The following is a 19,279-nucleotide window of genomic DNA, read 5'->3' as shown; positions in this document are numbered from 1 at the left end:
TGGTGGAAGGGAAGGAGAAAGAGGAGAAAAAGAGAAAAAGAAAGACACATTCAACTTTAGAGTGAGACCCTTGGCAGGAGTCCCATATAAATTCTGTGCTTTACGCACCAATTAAAACCCCTAGCACTCAGTAAGTTACACTAATAAATTACATCAGAGGATGTAACAATTTCGAAGATCAGTGGGCTGAAGTAGCCAATTATTATTTTTATTCTTATTTAAACAAAAGGCATCCCTCTAACTAAACAGCTCTGGAGAATGATGTATCACATATGACATCTCCAGCTTTGCTTTCCAGTCCCAATTCACCTCAGTTGAAACCCTGATTTAATCTGATTTTCAACAGCCCAATGTATTACAAGAAAGTGCCAGTTTAAAAGGTTAAAAATATCATCTGACAGCAGTGATGCTCCTAAATTATAGACACTGCAGATGCACCAAGTAAACATGTTTATTTTGTTGTCATGCTATCTAAATCCAGAACCTCTGGGTGTGACCAGAGACACTGTGGACCTCAACATTCCACCACACCCCCTTGAAAATACTCAAAAACTCAAATACGCAGAATCTAAGGGAACCGGTGGAACCCTGGATGACAGAAATACCTTCTGTCCTTTAAAACATCCTTTAAACTTGGTTTTTAAGTTTTAATTTTATCTATAAGAATAAAATGTATAAATGGGATTTTCAGAGAATTACACTGGGTCCCAGTTTTCTACTCTTCTAAATTTACAGTGTTATGCAATGATTACTAATGTTCAGAAAGATCAACAAGGTAAGCCTCATCCACCAAAGAAAGATGCAAGCAGATTCCATACGTTATATTAGAAAAAGCAGAATCACAAACTCTAATTTAAAAAAAAAAATTCCTCTACAAAGATTTCTGCTTAATTATCAGTTAACCTAAAACTTCCACAGTCCATAAGGATGCCTCTTCTGAAGCATTCCAGTTAACAGAGGTCTTTACTACATAAAGCCAAGGTTGTCAGCCACTCAAGTTTTCTTAGCAAGCAAAACATACAGCATATTATTCTCTTAGTCTTGATCCTTTTTTTCACCCAGTTACTTTTGGTCCAGAAGAAACAACAGTTCCAGATTTTGAAAAATAGTCTATCAGAAAAATAAAGGCTGTTTTCAATTTAACAATAGTTACCACGTGTAGCTGATACATTTGTAACAGAAAGCCAAAAGACGTCAGCTCTTGAAGAAATCTCACTTTAAAGAGATCTTCGATAATAAATTGATTCATCAACCACCAACATGCCCTCAAAATCTCTGAGCTACCATCCTTGAGGATTATTTATCAGAGAAAATATCTGCAATTTCTGGATCATTTTTTATTGAGATCATGTACCCATTATACACCAGAAAGAAAATCTACAAGGCAAAAAATAATCGGCCAGATACTCACCATAAGACAGTCTCTTATTACAATCCAATCAAAACTAAATGAACAAATTCATTAAGCCACTTCACAAAGCCACAATTCACAAATCATTTGGACTTGTGAATTGATTTGGACTGCGACTTACTCCCAAGGTGTGTGCACACACTGGGCAGCAGACCTCACCCTTCTACTCGCTGGCCCCTCACGCAGCAGCACACAGGCTCACAGAACCAGATGTGTGTCTGTGTATCTTTCACACTTACACTACAGCTCTGGGGTTGCAGAGACACCACTAAGACCCAGAACTTTAATTCAGAATAATTTATGCCACCACACTGCTCTCCACTGTACACGTAATTTTAAAAAATATTACATTTCCCTTTTTATGTGTTACAAATCCTATCAGTAAGTTGAATTTTAGAAATTTCATTATCCATTATGGTCCCTATAAAAACTAGATTAGAAATGGAGAAAGGAGCTGAATATTCATTTGAGAATTCTACGAACGGAGGGCGGGTTGGGAAATTGGATTGGGGGATGGTGTAATAAAAGAAAAACAGAAAAAAGATGGCTTATATTTTCCTGCTATACTCAACTCTCTCTAGCAAAAAGAAATAGTTTACTGACAAGATTACTGGTTCCTCATAATGATTTTTTTAAAAAAGAAAGACAAAAAGGAAGAAAAAAATAAACTGAAGTTGGCTTTCATGGTATCACTCCAGCAGTCTTGCTTCAAATACAATAAGCTGCACTCAACATAGGAGCAGGGTGGAGGAAAAAATGTCAACAAACAGCAAGTATTTTTGTAGGGACATGAAAAAAGAATACATCAAAATTGGCTGAACAGCAAATATCACATATAGATTACAAGCACAAAGTTCTCTAAGAATCAAAGGAAAGGAGTTGAAAAGTAAAAGATTCAGAGATACACAAATACAAGCATACAAATGCAAAAGCCAGATGTGATAACTATCAGAAAAAATAATAGAATATTTATCTGTGACTTTAGAGTGAAAAGAAACCAGAGCAACTAATTTTGAGTAAAAATAAAGCTTTATCACCGTCAAAACATGTTTCGGTTTGTTGATTTTTCTGGGGAGACTTTAATACTACACACTAAGAAAGATCATTTCAGGCAAAAAGCTGAAATCACTGTCAGCTTCAGGCCACATCTCTGTACTCATGACTGTAACCCCTTCTCTTTCTTAAAGTTTAGAAGGAAACTTTAAAATTTATCACCATCAGGCCGGGCGCGGTGGCTCAAGCCTGTAATCCCAGCACTTTGGGAGGCCGAGACGGGTGGATCACGAGGTCAGGAGATCGAGACCATCCTGGCTAACACGGTGAAACCCCGTCTCTACTAAAAATACAAAAAACTAGCCGGGCGAGGTGGCGGGCGCCTGTAGTCCCAGCTACTCGGGAGGCTGAGGCAGGAGAATGGCGTAAACCCGGGAGGCGGAGCTTGCAGTGAGCTGAGATCCGGCCACTGCAGTCCAGCCCGGGCTACAGAGCAAGACTCCGTCTCCAAAAAAAAAAAAAAAAAAAAAAAAATTTATCACCATCTCACTTGAGAACCAGTCAATTGTCAATGAGTACTTATAATAGTTACGTGTTGAATAATTTTACAATCTACCTTACCTCGGAAAACACAAACAGGAGAATGCTTTTAGGAAACTAAAGAAATATAAATAAACTAAGTACCTATTTTAAAGTAAATAATACATTCTTACAAACTACATCAGGGTACAGAAAAAAGGAGGAAGAAGATATCCTTATGAGAATGTTTATATTTCCAATCCATTCTGACCCTCCATGTAGTGCCAAGTACACCAGGTACTGGGACAGATGACAGCTGAATGAGCCCCAGACCCTGCCCTGTCATGGCGCTTGAAGGAGGGGACATTTACAAGGCACAGAAAGGTCACTAGAAATCCTTGCTCCTGACTGGAGGGAAAAGGGGGAGGATTCAGGAAAGGCATCATGCTAGAAATGACACCTGGGCTAAATCCTATCAGTTTAGCAGGTTGCAGCAGGCAGAGGGAGTTGCATGTGCCAAAGCACAAAAGATGAAGAAAAAGAAGAAAGTCATATGAACATGTAATGGGGGTGGGGGAAAGGCCCCAAGGGCAGAAAATTGGATCCCAAGCTTGTCTGGGCAGGACATGTAAAATGTAGTGTCCTTTCCTCTAAGTACCTAACAGACTTATTTTCAGAAGCCATGCCCTGGGCATACATTCTGGGTCTTTCAGAGATCTTCCAAAGATCTCAGAGGACAGAACACTGTTTCTCCTCCTCCCATATATCCTGTTAAAACATACAGAGACTTTAGAAATTACATGGCAATTCCTGACGCTGCCCCCTCAACCCGCCCAAAAAAAGCAGACTTGTATTCACCTATTAACATACACCTCACTCTGACGAAGAAAAAATATATTTGGCTTATTTTAAATGATTTTTAGCATCAATCAAATTCTCTAAAAATGAAAGTCAGTTGGCTAACGCTTTAAAAAGAAGCACATATACTATGTTCAAAATGAGGTGTATGAAAATACGTATGTGTATGGACAATAATTAAAAGTGAATGTGAAAAAAATGAAAATAATATTAGCATTATGGATTAAAGAAAAATGAGTATTTTTCCAAAATTTGGAAAAATTTTTCTTCCAAAATTTTCACTAACATACCATTTAGTATACAGTATTTTAAATTAATACAATATTACCTAAATATAAATGGCTTGCCTTAAGAAAAAAATCCCATTTACAATTTTTTTAGTGAAGAAAGCTAAATGATTTGTGTTAATGATTAGTGTTCACATCTAAAAGTTGTAGGAATCAATGAGAGATAACTTAAAACTGGCTTAACCTAGGGAAAACTGGGGCGAATTAATTTCACAAGCAAAATCAAAGAGGGCGTGATTTATGGTAACCAACATGGTGAGTGTTCAAGTAGATAAAAAGACCCAATTAGATCAGAGAAACAGTCACTTAAACTGAGCTGAAAGGGCTACAGAAAGCCCTTCTCCTGAGGGAGCTGAGCTCTATTGTCTGGATTTGATCTGAATGGAGGTAACAGGAAAAACAGGGGCAGGCACCCTCTGACCCTTTCCGTGGGCCTGGGAGGGAAGAACAGAACAGGAACATAAGCAGGCCAAGCTATCAAGCAGCAGGGCGGGGGTGGCTCCAGCAGGGCTGTCCGCCTACACAGCTGTCCACCCCACAACAGGAGTCCCACGGGGAAGTCTCCAGCATTTCCACTGTCATCATTACAACTCCGGACCTTAATGTAAAACATTAAGTTACATCCTCCTGATCTCTATCAGAAGTTATTACGGACAATGATACAGCCTTTGGGCAGTGCCTCCAGTCTTGTAAAGTCCTGATACGAGCATAAGATGTGTACATAGGCTTTGAGAAGTGGAATACACTTGAGCTTTAGAATCTCAGACTAGAATCTCAGACCTGGATTCAAATTCCTGAACTTCAAAATCCTTTACTGACTGTGCAGAGTCACACAAGTCACTGAGTGTCTGGACATCAGCATTTCCTCACTTGTTCAATGGGATGGCATCGCCTCCTCCAGGGCTGCTATAAAGGAGCACATGGCATGTGGCAGAAGCCTGGGCCCCTTTATAAGCCTCTCACACTGGACAAGAGACTGGCAGTTCAATTTACTAATTTATAATTAGTAAATTGCACAGGAGAAAGGAAAATTCAGTGAGGGGGAAATCCCTCTGCTCAGACCTCCGCACTACCTGCAAAGAGAGAAGGAACTCTCTCCCGAACTTGGCACAATTAAAGAGCAGTTTTATTTCATTTTTTTGAGATAGGGTTTCACTGTGTCAGCCAGGCTGGAGTGCAGTGGTTTTTATACAACACCAAGTCTGTATGCTTTGTTATCCCAGACAAGATTTCCAAGTAATAAACCCAAAACATGAGCTTTGACTAAAGGCGGTAAGGAGTGGGAAAAAGAGGAAACAAATTACTAAGGTGATGAAGATTTGGGCCTTTTCCATCTGGGGAAAAAGTGAGCTGTGCTATCTTTTAATATTCAAAACAGTAGTGCACAGGCAGGCAACTATGATAAGACAATAATTCGACTGAAGGGCATTCTGGTACGTGTAAACTACTCAGGTTTCACCCTTGTGTCGCTTATTACATTAGCAGAATCTGCTGATTGAATTACTTCCCTGCAGTGCTTCCAAGTCTCTAGTTTTTCCCATATAACATCTAATACTGCTTATGAAGATGCTGTATTTGTCCTTTGGTATTTTACTAACTGATATCTCAAGATGCCTGCCTGCTCAGAATGTTTTTCAGAAACTCTGGGTCATATGTACCTCACCACCTATGTAACCAAAAAGGCTTAACCGCTCTCACAGGAAGGTTCAACCTATACAGTGTAAAGCTATGCCAGCTCTCAGAAGGGTCTAAATCAACTGAGTTTCATCAAAGCCTTAGAGCTGGCATCTGGTCTAAGCTAACACAATAAGCAAATAAAAGGCACTTTTCCTGGACTGCTGTGGGACTCTGCTTTTTGGATTAGCTAAACCAAGTGCCACTGCTGGAACAAGTTATACCAAGTACTGTTAGTGAGGAGATAGGAGCTATATGGTCTTTTCCCTTAATCAATACTAACAGGAAGATCAAAAGACAAGTAAGGAAAAATCAACATAACAGTGACGTTAGTCGCAGGCAAAGACAGACCTTCATTAGAGAGGGAAAGTACTTGAAGCCCCTTTTCCAAACTATAAACAAAATATGAATTCTAGCCTAAATTACCAACAACAGCAACAAAAGCAAGAAGAAAGATTTCAAGGGTATATGCCATAGCTAATAAGGTCAGACAGCTTTTCTGGAAGGAGAAAGAAAATGGATCATCTTGAAAACTAGAGAAATGAACTTACTATTATGGATTATAAAGGCAGCTTTTCCTGCCTTTATCCAATATCCAATTCACATTGATGCATCAATTCAATATGAAATATAATTATATACATTATAATATATTCAGGTAAATAGGGCAGATAGGAGGATTCATTTTTATTTCCTCAAAAACATATATTTAATTTTCTGAAAACATACTAGGAGCACAGTACTTACATGGGCAAAGCACGTATGTGGGCAACTTCTCAAAAAAGTTAATAAAAGCTGCAAACCCAAGAAAAAAAAATTCACCTTACTGGTAACTTCTTTGAATGAGTGAAGTTTTATACCATGTTTAATGAGAATACCCAGTATGGCAAAGGTTTGGTTAAAAAACAAAATAAAAACATACAAAATTGCTTTGGAACACATACTTAAAGGCAGGACTGAACAACCTGGAGTCAGAAAGGCCTAGGTTCGAATTAGCACTCTGTCACATGTGGCCCTGCACAGGCTTCTCAAGCATCATGACTCAGTTTCATGCATAAAATGATGAGTGATGGTACCCACCTCCCTTGGTGAACACTTAAAGAGGCCACACAAGGAACAGCACTTTACAAAGGACCCAGCTAAGAATCAGCACTCAAAGAAGGACAGATACCATCAGGGTTCAGGAGCCACCCCTCTGGGCACCTCCCCCAAGGAGCAGGAAGAACCAACCCACTATGCAGCAAGAGTCTAGCCAAAATTTCCTCATCTCCACAGGAAAAGAAAAAAAGACTCAGATCTCGATGCTTCCTCTTTAAGGATAATTTTTAACTGCAGGTTCTGGCCAGGGACCTCCACTTCAATTCAAAAGGAGCAACCTGAAGAAATGGCAGAGGTCGAGATGGGAACACGACCGGGCCAAGCAGGGCAGCCCCTCAGCAATCCAAGGCCGCCGCCTGCAGCAAACACTGCAAGGCCAGAAATCTGCTCTGCTCTTTTCTCCAGCAATGGGATCAATTACACCCTCAGAGCCTCAGAGGGGCTCGTCTGGGGGCAAAATGCCAGTCCCACCTGCTCCACACTATTGCTGCCACAGCTCAGCAAGAGACAGCCAAGACCCCAAGGCAGAGGGACAAGCCCACCACTGCTTGACACAACACCCTGGAGGAAAAAGCCCATTTTGCCTCCTGAGGGCAATCCCCCAGCTGGTCGGCACACTCTGCGTCCTCCGATGCAGGAAAGAGCACAGGGCTATGGGTCCTTCTCCTCCCTTCTTGGTGGACAAAGCACTCAGGACCTCATCCCTTGGGCCTCCAGGGAAACCAAGACTCCGGAGGACAGTTGTCTGAATGGTTAACAGGAAAGAGTTCTTAGATCACTAACTGCTTGGCCAGTGGAGTTTAACCCCAAAACATTCACTGGCTCCAGCACAAGTTTCAAAATCAAACCACTGAGTGCCCAAATGACTAAACAGATCATGTCACCCCATCTCACTATCACCATCGCACAGAAGGGGGCTACACCCATTGTGAGTAACTGTTCTTTGGCAGGGGAAGTGAGACAAAGGTAGGAGGGAAACTAACTACAAAAGGGAAAACAAGCCTATTTGGCGATTTCAAGCAAGACCGGGTCTTAAGGATTAGTTCACTAACCTACTCAGAAGGCTGACACTGCCTACTACCTAGAGTCTGGAATAAAGCCCTTATTAGCAGGGCTTCCCCCTCCCAGAGGCCACAGACTTTATTGGGCCCAGGTCCTTCCTTTCAAGTCTCTCTCATCACAAAGGCCCTCTCACCCCTTCAATTCCAAAGGCGCTGGATATCTCTCAGCCTCTGTCCCTCAACCTCTCGATGTGCCTTCAGGCACTCTGCTTTCCCCTTGCGAACCCTTAGCTAACTCACCCTTTCTGCTTCTTCTGACATGGAATTCCTTCCCTCCTCACAAAAATCTGCCCTCCCCCCAAAACAAATTTTGTCCCCTGCTGTACATTAAACCCTGTACTCCTTGGCAGCACCTTGCCAGGTTTGCTAAAAAGGCGTCCTTCTTGATGGACTATAAGCTCCATGAAGGCAGGGACCACTCTGAGATTACCTATTATAACCCTAGCCCAAGTATTTCAATACCCCGACAATACCCCAACCTGACTTGCCAACTTCACCTCCCTCACCAGGTACTTCAGCCTCCAGCCAAACCCCTCAAGGTTCCAAAATCGCCATGCATTTATTACTACTGCTCTATAAAAACCCAGGTCACCTCTCAAGGCTCTGCTAAAGGCCACCTGCCCCACGAAATCTTTCCCAGTCTCCCAGCGATACACATGCCTCTCACCTTCACCCTGGTGGAAATAATCAAGCATGAGAGCCATAAGGACCTACCTTCTAACCAGATTCCCACTAACTAGGGAGTGAGCCTCGGACAAGTCACTAAGCTGGAGCCTCACTGCCCAGATAACGAATTTGAACTCCTGGAAAGGATAATGTAAACCAGCTAATGGAATCTGGCATATCGTATGCCCACAGCTCTCGCCCACCACCCCTCTACATCCTAATTAATGATTTGTTGCTAAGTCATCTGTCTTGCCCTTAGACTGCATACCCCTGCGGGGACATTTCCTTATGTAGCACCCCTAGTCCTCTGAAGCAAAATTAGCCTCGTAAAATAGCAACAACAGCATCACCTAACATAAACTGAGTGATCAGTGTTTAGTGTGTATGCTGAGATAGTGCTTAATTCCTAGCATGTAGAGGGAATCCCATTTTTTTTATTCAACTTAAGGTTCAGGGGTCCATGTGAAGGATCTATGAATCTCATTTTTAATATACTCATGCAGAACACACATGCAATAAAATATATACATACACGCATGCATCTCAAAATTCTCATTATAATTTTAAGCTTTAAAAATGACAAAATTATGAAAGCTACAAACTTGACATCATTTGGAAGTTCAATTATTTAAATTCCTTTTACACTCAGTTGATCAATTTTGAATGCAAAAGTTTTTATTTTATATTTTTCATTCCCTCTCATTAGAAATGAAAAATGCTAAAATTCCCCAAACAGAATTTGGGGAAATTTCAGAAGTTACGTTCACTTTAGCTACTAGAAGAATGTTTTCATTTTCTTTCTATGGCCAAGTGTTCAATCTGGAGGCAGTAACCAGTGGATGCTAGGCCTGTAGCTCTCCCCACCCTGAGTGCTATGCAGGTGGCTGGCAGCAGTGGCTGCTGTCTAAACTGCATCAGACAAGAGCAATCTTCTGCCTTGGCTTGCTTCTCACCAACACAGAACTGTTCTCCATGGTGTGGAGGAGACACAAAGTACTTCAGGAACTGCACTACCTTCTTACTGCCAACAGTCACACAGACAGATACAACCAATATAAATGAGCTCTTCACCCTGTCCTCTAACCACCCGAATGCAGCATTAACATTCTTCTGGTCCTTCCGCCAACCTGTACCTGCAGGATGCTTCTATAGATTACCTCACCTACTCCAATCTCTTAGTTCTGTTATTTCATGTCAGGTGACCTTTAAAAGCTTGAAAATCTGTGTCATGCATTAGCTCTCCTGGGTGAAAGCTGCTTATGTTCCAGTCTACCAGAAGCATAGTTCTCAGTAAGCTAGGCTATTCTTCAACTGCCGTGCTCTCAACAAATTTCAGGAGATAATACTGGATATTAACAAATGCAAAAAGACTGGGAGATGACTTATAAATTATAAAGTCACTCTAAAAATGCTTTTGTTAGCTAAGATTTTCAAACCGTACAGTACTTAATGTTTGGAATAACTCATCCAAAAGGCTGAAATTGTGCTCACTAGAATGATCAATAACCCGAGGAGGCAAAAAACAACTCAACAAAAACTGAATGAATTTATTTCATATCAGTCTTGTCAGGTTGCATTTTGAGTTATATCCAGAGCATGTGATGGAAGTACCCGAACCATAATGTAATCTCATGTACTCCATCAAGGATCTAGTCCCCACATTCTTCTGGGATCTGGTTTGAAAGCACACTCCTTTGTGTTTACAATCCTTCTGCAGGAAGGGCCTTTCCCCAACACAATCAATCAATCAATCAATCAATCAATCAATCATCAGTCCAGAAAAGCCTAATTGCTCACCCATCACTAGTTCTGATTATAATTAGTGTTCTATAATCATGGAGCAGGAAGCACAAAATGGGAAAGGAAGGGGGCCACCGAGGTCCTCCGAAGTACTTGGTAATCATGATCAGCCGTTTTATACCAATAGCCTAGAAGCCAAACACACAACTGCTCGCTCTGGTTAAATTCTGTTAAACCAGTACTAATAAGAATGGAAGTACAAAGCTTGAAATAATGATTTCTCATCCTAAAAACAGATTCTGCATGAGCAGAAAAGCAGGGATAAGCAGAGTTAAGTGTTTTGAGAGTGAGAAGCATTATGTGGATGGCTAGAAAGAAAACCTCAATCAAGAATGACTCTCAATAGCCTTAAACCTGCTGCTGAAAATGCCCCCTGATGCATATTTATTAGGTCTGTCATCCAAGAGGCTTGTATGCCACAGTATTTCCAGCCATCATTAACAGGCATTAATGACCACAGCCTTTCAACGCCACTGTGGCGCACTGCAATGCAGCTCGGAGCAGCTGGTGGAATCAGAACAGATGGCCAGCTTCCCTTCAAGGCAGGACTTTCTGCAGGTGACAACATGACTGCTAGGTGACTGACAAAAAGAAAAACAAACAAAAGTTGAAACTAGAATATCTGATGTCAGTAAAGCACATGTTTAGTTTCTCAGGGAAACTGTGACTTGGGCCCTAAAGGTTGGTAGGATTGTTTACAAAACTGCAGTTGTGCTACAGAAGCAAAATGTTCCTTCCAAGTCCAGAAACATTCACTGAGCCCTGGCCACATCTCCATGTGGGGTGGTAAACTAGGGTGTGTCACAGAAATCCATTTCTCCAAGAGGCTCAGCGAGTACCTAACACGCACCAGAAAGGTAAGCCCAGCACTCCAAGCAGGGTGGAAGCCAGGGTTCCTACCCTCAAGGAGCAATATGCTCTAGTGGAATGCAATGGCCACTCTGGGCACATGGCAAGCAGCACAGAGGGCAGAACCACGTTTTTGCCCAGGGATGCTTAACTATCTGCCCTTATATTTGTTTACACTTCTATTTTCCCTTCAGTAAATTGCTTATATACTTTGCCTCTTAACAACGGAATGCTTGGAATCTTTTGATTGTAAGAGCAGAACCCACTCAAGGTGACTTAAACAGAAAAAAAAGTAAATAACTGAAAGAAGTGGGGACTCTCAAAGGACACAGGATTATTTTCTCAGAAAAGCTTTTCCTGATTATTCTGCCCGAAAGGATCCTCTGCTACCTTATCCTAGCATTTTACCCTGCCAATTCACCCACCCCTGCCCACCCAATCACTCTCTTCCTCCTTATCCTGCTTTAGTTTCCTACCAGCAGTCTCTGAAGCTCCCTTTTTTATCTACTCATTTCCTTGCTCACCTCTCCCTACTGTAAAAGGTAAGCTCCAAGCAGGCAGGAAGGGAAGTTGTCTGTCTTGTTCGCTGGTGTAGCCCAGGGCTGGGAGCAGTACTGGTCCTCAGTCAATATATTGAGTCACTGAATGAATGGTCAATCACACGAAACTAGGTCTCAGGAGGTACCCAAACCACGAACTAGAAGCAAGACGGCTGCCCTCTAGCTCACATTCCATTCTCTCTTTGCTTTGTTGGGCTGTAGCCTCAGTTTCTCCTTCCAACTCCACTGTGCCTACCAACTCCACTGTGCCTTCCAACTCCATTCTGCAAAGAGCAGAGGGCTTTCTTCACTCCCGTCTCATACTGGAAAACTCTGTGATAGTCTCCTGTGCCCTCCGGGTAAAGTCCAAATCCCTTCCAATATCTTACAAGCCCTTCATGATCTCCCCCCCATCATCATCCCTCACATTATTTCATTCAATCATTCTTTTCTAGCCATAAAGGGAGGAATGACAGGAGAAAAACCACAGTTTAGTCTGTTCCTCAAAGTAGCCACATGTGCTCATCTCCAGGTTGCAGAACACTCCAAATCTTCTTCAGAAAGCACTCTTTCCCTCTTATCCCCAACCTGGCCATCCCCATCTCATCCGGGCACATGGCTAGGGGACTCGCTAACACATCCACCATCCCAGCCTTCTGGTCTCCCAGCTAGGCTATCAGCTCTGCAGCAGCAGGGACCATGACTGTCTTGTTCACCTGCGCATCCCTTAGTGCAATCCACAGCATCTGACAAGTGGCAGATGCTCAAATATTTAGGGAATACATCAATGAACCATGTATCAGTAATGGTTATCCACAAAGAGGCTGGGACAAAAATAAGAGAGCAGTTCACCAGGAAAAGGAATGTGTCTGCCTTGTCCTAGCTGTACTCCTCATGCCTGGAAGAGTCGACAGCCAATAAATATTTGCTGAATGAATACATTCCTGGATTGCCTGATATAACTCCACCCCCTTTTCTCCCACTTGAGAAAACACATCAGAATGCAAGAGGGTGAAAAATGGCATTATTAACAGGACATCTCCGAATCATTTGAAAGACCCACATTTTATTACTTGTCATAAATTACTGGCCACATACCCTCAAGACTGATCATCACATATGAGGTAGCTGAGACAGTGGTTGAGAACAGCTGATTTAGACAAAGCTAAGAAATACGAAGCACTTTCTGCTCTTGTTATTTTATTTTCCAGAAGATAAAGTGACAATAAGCTCAGTAAGAACTAATAAATGAATTATTCTAACCTTTACTTTTCTTTTTATAAAACAGATTTCTGCACACCCCAGGAGAAACGTTTAATTAAATCAAAAGACATTATAAATTACTTTTCAGTTATTTTTCTCCCATACCAATGAGGTCTACCAAGTTGCTGTTGTCTCCATTCAAAAGCCAACCTACAACCCCATGTACATACTTTCAGGAAAGCCACACTGCAAGCCCTGCACAGCAGAAATAAAACCAGTGCTCCAATGTGACAATACTCGTCTCCCTCAAATATAGCAACGGCTATTTTGTTTGTTTTGGTCCTTTGTGCATAAATATTATATCTTTTCGATAAAATATTTGGTAAAATTACTGAACCTGAATCAAGCCTGTTTTACTTTCCTTTATATACAGCATCCCCAAATATTGATCGCAGGATGAAACACAACCAGAAATGAAAAGCCCTAATGAAGGTTTCAGTCTTGGTGTGTTAAAGAGAGAAACAAATAAATCTGAGCATGCCAGACCAGAAACCACACAGCAACACAGACAGCCACATATTCCAAACAAGGCTAAAGTTAGTAAAGGAAAATATAGCAACTCAAAGCCAGTAACACCATAACCCTTAATAGCCTACAGAATTAGACACTCCATCCACACAAACAGGTCTGAGCTCTTCAGATCACCCCACATGCTGAGTGACAGCAAAGATTTTGTTTTATGAATTTTTTTTAAGTTCAAAGACCTTTTAGTCTATAAAAGATACTAATGTTTGATGTCTTTGGGCCCAAATTAGAGTGGAGGATAAGAAAAGGAAAAGTGTTAGGGTATATTTGAAGGTTTCTCATTGCCACCAAAGGGTGGAGTAGTCAAGGCAAAGTGTTGAGGTTACAGCAACAACAAAAAGCATATAGAAATTGGGATCTGCTTTAAAAAAAAAAAAAAAAAAAAAGGCCATAAACTCTACAAGCTACTATAATCCTTTTTGTCTTATCTGACAGAACACTGCATCATCCAAAGGAAATGAGGCAGGTATCTACCTCCTTCTGTAGAGCTTAATCAATTTCTACCAAAATACTTCATTTTTCAGTCATATTTATACATTTTCATTTGTAGAGGTTCTTACCCTCTTTTTGTGCCAAGAATCCCTTTGGCAGTTTGATGACATGTACTGAGCCCTTCTCAGACTGTTTTTAAACATATAAAATAAAATACAAAGGATTACGATTGGTATCAGTTATGCTTCATTCTCAAAATAGTCTTAAATTGTAATACATAAGTGCACTTCTGTAATAATGCATTAAATAACAAAATCTAGCAGCAAATCTTTTTGTTGCCTACACTCATAAGTGAATGAAAACGCTAAACTGCAGTTTGAATATCATGAAAATAAAGACATACTTTTCCCCCATCTAAGTTCAAGAACTTAGCAAACTCCATCTGTGGACCCTAGATTAAGAACCCTTGGTTGAGAGAGCCAATAAAAATACATTTTGTGAAGCAACAAAAGAAAAAAAAAAAAAGGGCTTGCAAAATGCATTATCCTAATTCAACTGTGAGGTGAGAAGAACTAAGAGAGTAAGCAATATTTTTCCAAAAACCACGATGGGCCATTAGTCAGCAAGAGAGCCACATGCTTCAAATTGAATCCAGAAAGGATGCTTTGAGGAACTGGCAGCGCTGCTGGAATCTTAAAGTGGGGAAAGGGTAGAGTGGGGTACTACAGCCACCCCGTTCAGCCCAAACCAACTATGAACTTGAACCTTCTCGTTCTGGGAGCCTCAGTTTCCTCATGGATAAAATACAAGGGCTAAACATATGCCATGACCATGAGGCTTCCTTCCAGTCCTAATTTTTTTTTATTATACTTTAAGTCTGGGATACATGTGCAGAATGTGGTTTGTTACATAGATATATATGTGCCATGGTGGTTTGCTGCACCCATCAACCCGTCATCTGCATTAGGTATTTCTCCTAATGCTGTCCAGTCCTAAATTTTTATCATGAGATCATCTCATCTTTATGGTGGTTATTTCTGTCTATTTACCTAAACTTCAAAACATCACTGTCTCTCTTAAACTTGGAACATAAAGTTTTACCCAATTTAAATGCTCTCATGGGTAATCTAACATCAGTGAGTCAAATAGATGTATATCATTACAACTTTTTTAAACATTCTGTTTTTAAGCACATCTCCTTCATAAAAAACAACCACAGCATTGGTCTTTTCTGCTATTAAAACAACTGTTAGGGAACTTAGAATATGTAACTAAATATTTTCCACATTTGCACCAATGAACAGAATTACTGAGCACAGACCAGGAAGGGCTCTTGAAGGCGACCTAATCCAATCATATCTTGCAAATGGATAAAGAAACATAGAGGAGGAGGAGGAACTAAACCAAAGTCACAGAGCCAGTCAGCAAGAGAGCAGGGCTTATCCAGGTCACCCACCTGTAAATGCATGTTCTTCCCACTATATCAAACTGCCTCTCAAATCCTGATCCACTTCTCTAACCTTAAAACATTAGTAAGTTTAAAATTATAGCAAAAAGCCCTGCTAGTTAGATCACTCATTTTTCTCTACCTTCAGTTAAGCAGTGGACACAACAGAGTCGCGGCTATGATACAATAACTGGCTGGAATCATGAAATAATTAAATTCCACTAATCTGCCCAGAAAGTGATGAGCTCACTAAAATCCTAGCTATGTGGAACCTCTTAATAATACTGTGTAACACATGAAAAGATACAGAAGTATTTGTATATGGATATAGACATCTATCAGCTCTTCATTCCGCTCTCCAGGATTTCCTAGTAATGTTCTACTATGACATTCAAACGTGAGCAAAAAGGACAGTCACATAACCATTAAAAACCAAAACAGCACTGAATTTGACAAGCAAAGCTTCTATCAATATCAAATATTAGCCATTTTTAGATCTCAGGAATCATCTCATTATTCAGAAAATCTACTTGAAATTTTGTTTTCCAATATTTATGTCCCAGAGGACATAAAGATAATATCATAAAGATAGTCATTCTATGTGAATGTTATTGTTGTTTTAAGATGAAGTACACTGTCTGAAACCCTAAGGGTGGAATATCCATAAATCTACCTACCTAGTCACTCTTTCACTTGCACTCTTCAATGTGTTCAACATTGGTAAACAGTCAGAAACCTACTCTCAAAAAAAGAAAAATACCACAATTCAAGTATTCAAAAACCAGACTAGCATCTTCTATTCACATTTCACCTCCTGAGAGAGAACTTCCCTGATCTTCCAGTCGAAAAAAGCAATACCCACCTAAGCAGTCACTCTCCAAGTTTATCAGCTCCTCTTTAGAACTTGGTTACACCTGAAATGGTCACTTATTACTCATCTATTTGAATGTTTCTTTCTGTTTATGCCTGTCACTCCACACTAAAATGAAAGTTCCCTGTTCTCACTGCATCAGCAATGCCTAAACAGCATAGGCACAGAGTAGCTACACAAATGACGATTGAGTGTCTCGCCCACTAAGGGCCAACTATGTCATACCTTGGTCTCCTGGAAAAGCATTAGCAAAGGGCAGAGCGTATGCAACTGCAACGTTATATCCACAGGCTCCTGTGCAGTAAGACCATGTATGATACTAGGACAATCCAGGGTTTCAGTCCTTTCCGTGGCTTCGGAATGCCCTGCACTTCCAGCTACGAACACAAAACCTCTCCAGGCCCACTGGCTGCTTTTCTGAAACATCTCAACAATTATTTCCTCAAAAGGAAATAATGAAAATAATGTCCTGGCATACGTTAATCTTCCGCGTCAAATTCCCAGTGTTAAACATACTTTGAAGCCAGCCACACAAAACCAAACTCCACAAAATTAGGTTGGGCTGAAGTTACATAAGACAGACTATACTGTGGTTTTTCTCCTGTCATTCCTCCCGCCTTCCTGTGAACCCTGATATTTGTCTTTGAAGTGCAATTAAGATGCAGGTGAGAAAAACACTTACCTGCAAACAGCTTCAAAATAAGTAATGAGATTTCCAATACTACCCCCACTTAATGCACTAGCAACAAACTCAGGAAGACTGGGAAGCTTTGAGTTGTGCGGTGTCTGGAAGCTTCCCTTAAAAAACTCCTCTTAAATTATTTTTAAGTCAGCACTTACTTCAAGGTACTCAAGTATCAAAACACGTTTTGCAAAGTTCCGAGTCTTCCCACAGCCATGACTCCTCATATGTGTGCTAAGCCTACCTATCAGCGCCAAGGATGTTCTGAATACAGGTCTTTCAACGCAGAAGGACAAAAGCGCGGGTTCCCAGGAGCGACACATCCAAAGGAAAAAATAATCCTTTCTTCAACACTAAACCCAAGTTGTTCCTTCTCCCCAGTTTCCTGTACTTCCCCCCTCCCCCTCCCCTTTCACTGCCCACTATATCCAGCTATAATCCCGCGAAGCCTCTCTCCTGGCTTATTAAGGGTAAACAATAGAAATGTCACAAGGAAACTCAGGAAGTAGATGAAGTCTCTAATTGCTGCCGTTTAACGATTGTACATAATTACTATCTACAAAATGCGGCTTTCACCAGCAGACAGGGAGCCGAGGCAGGCGAGGCTGGCGAGCTCCCCGCGGCGGGAGGACACTGGCGAGGCCGGGACCAGGGGGATGCGGCCCGCGCCCCGGTGCCAGGCCCTGAGCAGCCGCATCCTGCCCCTCCCCACCAGGGCATTCCAAGCAAGGAGAAGCGGAGGACCGGCCGGCCCGGGTCACACACCGTTCACTGCCCTCGGGCTGCGGCGGCCCGCGGCGGTCATCCGAACAATTTCCAAAGCGCAGCCGGGGATCCCACAGCCCGCGGCGGCCCGAGCTCACGGCGCCGCGCTCGGAGTTCGGGGGCGCGGGAACCACGGTCCGCCCGGGATGTGGGAAGACTGGACTCCGGGCCGGCCGGCCTCTCAGCTTCGGGAAGCGACCCCGCGAAGTGCCGGCGACGGCGGCGCCTCACCCCGAGTTCCTGCCCGCCCTCCCTGGCCGGACGCGGCGCGCGGGAAGTGGAGCCCCTGCCCCCGCCCTCACGATACGGCCACGGACCCGGTGCCCGGCGCTGCCCCCGCGGGGTCGCCCGAGTCCCGGCCGCCACTTCCTCCGCCGCGTCCTCCGCGGGGACAGCGCAACCCGGCGCCCGCCGCAGCGCCTGGAGCGCGCGCCCATGGGGGGCGTCCCGGCCCTGCGAGCCTCTCCTGCCGCCCCGAGCGCCCCGGCAGTCCCCAGAGAGCGCCGAGCCACCCCGCCTGCCCCACTCGAGGATGCGGACGCTCCCCGCCCGCGCCGCTGCCCGGGACCAGGGACCCCAGGACTCACCCGAGCACCACCAGCTCCCCGTATTTCACTGGCTCCTTATTGGGGGCGCAGTGCTCCTCCTGGCCAGGGGAAAACATGGAGCCCCGCTCGGCCGCCGACGCCGCCGCCGCCTCCGCCGCGATCCCCGCCGAGTCCGCGCCGCCGCTACAATCCCATCCCGAGAACGGGGTGAGCGCGCCGGGGAAGGGCACGGCGGCGAAGGGGGCGCGGGGCGGCCAGTCCCGCTGCTGCTCCGTCGTGGCTGCGCGGCTGCTCCGCCTGACTCCCCGGAGCTCCGCGCGCCGCGGCCGCCCCGAGTCAGAGCCGGCAACAAATGGGACCGGGCAGTAGGGGGACCTGCCTGCGCCGAGCGCCGCCGCCGAAGCCCCGCGGGAGGGAGAGAGGGAGGAGGGAGCGGGCGCACGAGAGGCGGGGGCCGCGCGGGGGAGGCGGGGGCCGGCGCGCGGGCAGGTGGGAGCCGCCCCGCCCCACGCGGAGCGAGCCGCCCGCCCCCGGCCCGCGGGGCGCCCCCTCCCCCGGCGCGTGGGGCCGCCCGCGCCCACTCCCCGCCCCCCTCGGCCCGGCGGAGGCTCAGCCCCTGTGTTATGTAAACATAGAGTAAAAGGGAAAGGAAGTTCTTAAAGGAGCAGCTCTATTTTTTTTCCTCACTTCCTTCCCCAAACTTAGAGCGCGGGGTTCTCAGCCCTCGCCGCCTGGTTCTTTAGCCGCGAAGGCCCGCGGGAGATCCTGGAAGCGAGCGGCCGCGGATCCCAAGCCTACGTTTTCCTGACTGGAGTTCGATGGGATTAACTTCCTCTCCAAGTAGAAGAGCGCTCTCTCGGTGTCACTGTGTCCCGGCTTACATCTGGAGGTGTCTCACACACCCACTTGGGTGCCTCCCCTTCCAAAACCAGGCAGAAAGGCGTCTAGACAATTAGAAGGTTTTGCCAGTTGGTGCTGGAGTAGAGGACGT

The 19,279-nt window shown here is 43.8% G+C and overlaps 1 protein-coding gene across 1 annotated transcript in view; it reads right to left on the bottom strand.

Annotated features, from left to right (window-relative positions):
* PELI2 (pellino E3 ubiquitin protein ligase family member 2) overlaps nucleotides 1-18,769 on the bottom strand; it is a 195,981-nt gene extending 177,212 nt beyond the window's left edge. Inside the window, exon 1 of the mRNA XM_007986769.3 lies at nucleotides 18,328-18,769. Within this exon, the coding sequence (XP_007984960.3) occupies nucleotides 18,328-18,404 (77 nt within the window). The 5' untranslated portion in view covers nucleotides 18,405-18,769. The remainder of the gene's footprint in view (nucleotides 1-18,327) is intronic.
* Between the last annotated feature and the right edge of the window lie 510 nt (nucleotides 18,770-19,279).

The sequence above is a fragment of the Chlorocebus sabaeus genome, chromosome 24 (assembly GCF_047675955.1).
Source record: "Chlorocebus sabaeus isolate Y175 chromosome 24, mChlSab1.0.hap1, whole genome shotgun sequence".
NCBI classification, from domain to species: Eukaryota; Metazoa; Chordata; class Mammalia; order Primates; family Cercopithecidae; genus Chlorocebus; species Chlorocebus sabaeus.
This window is presented reverse-complemented; position numbering and strand designations above follow the sequence as displayed.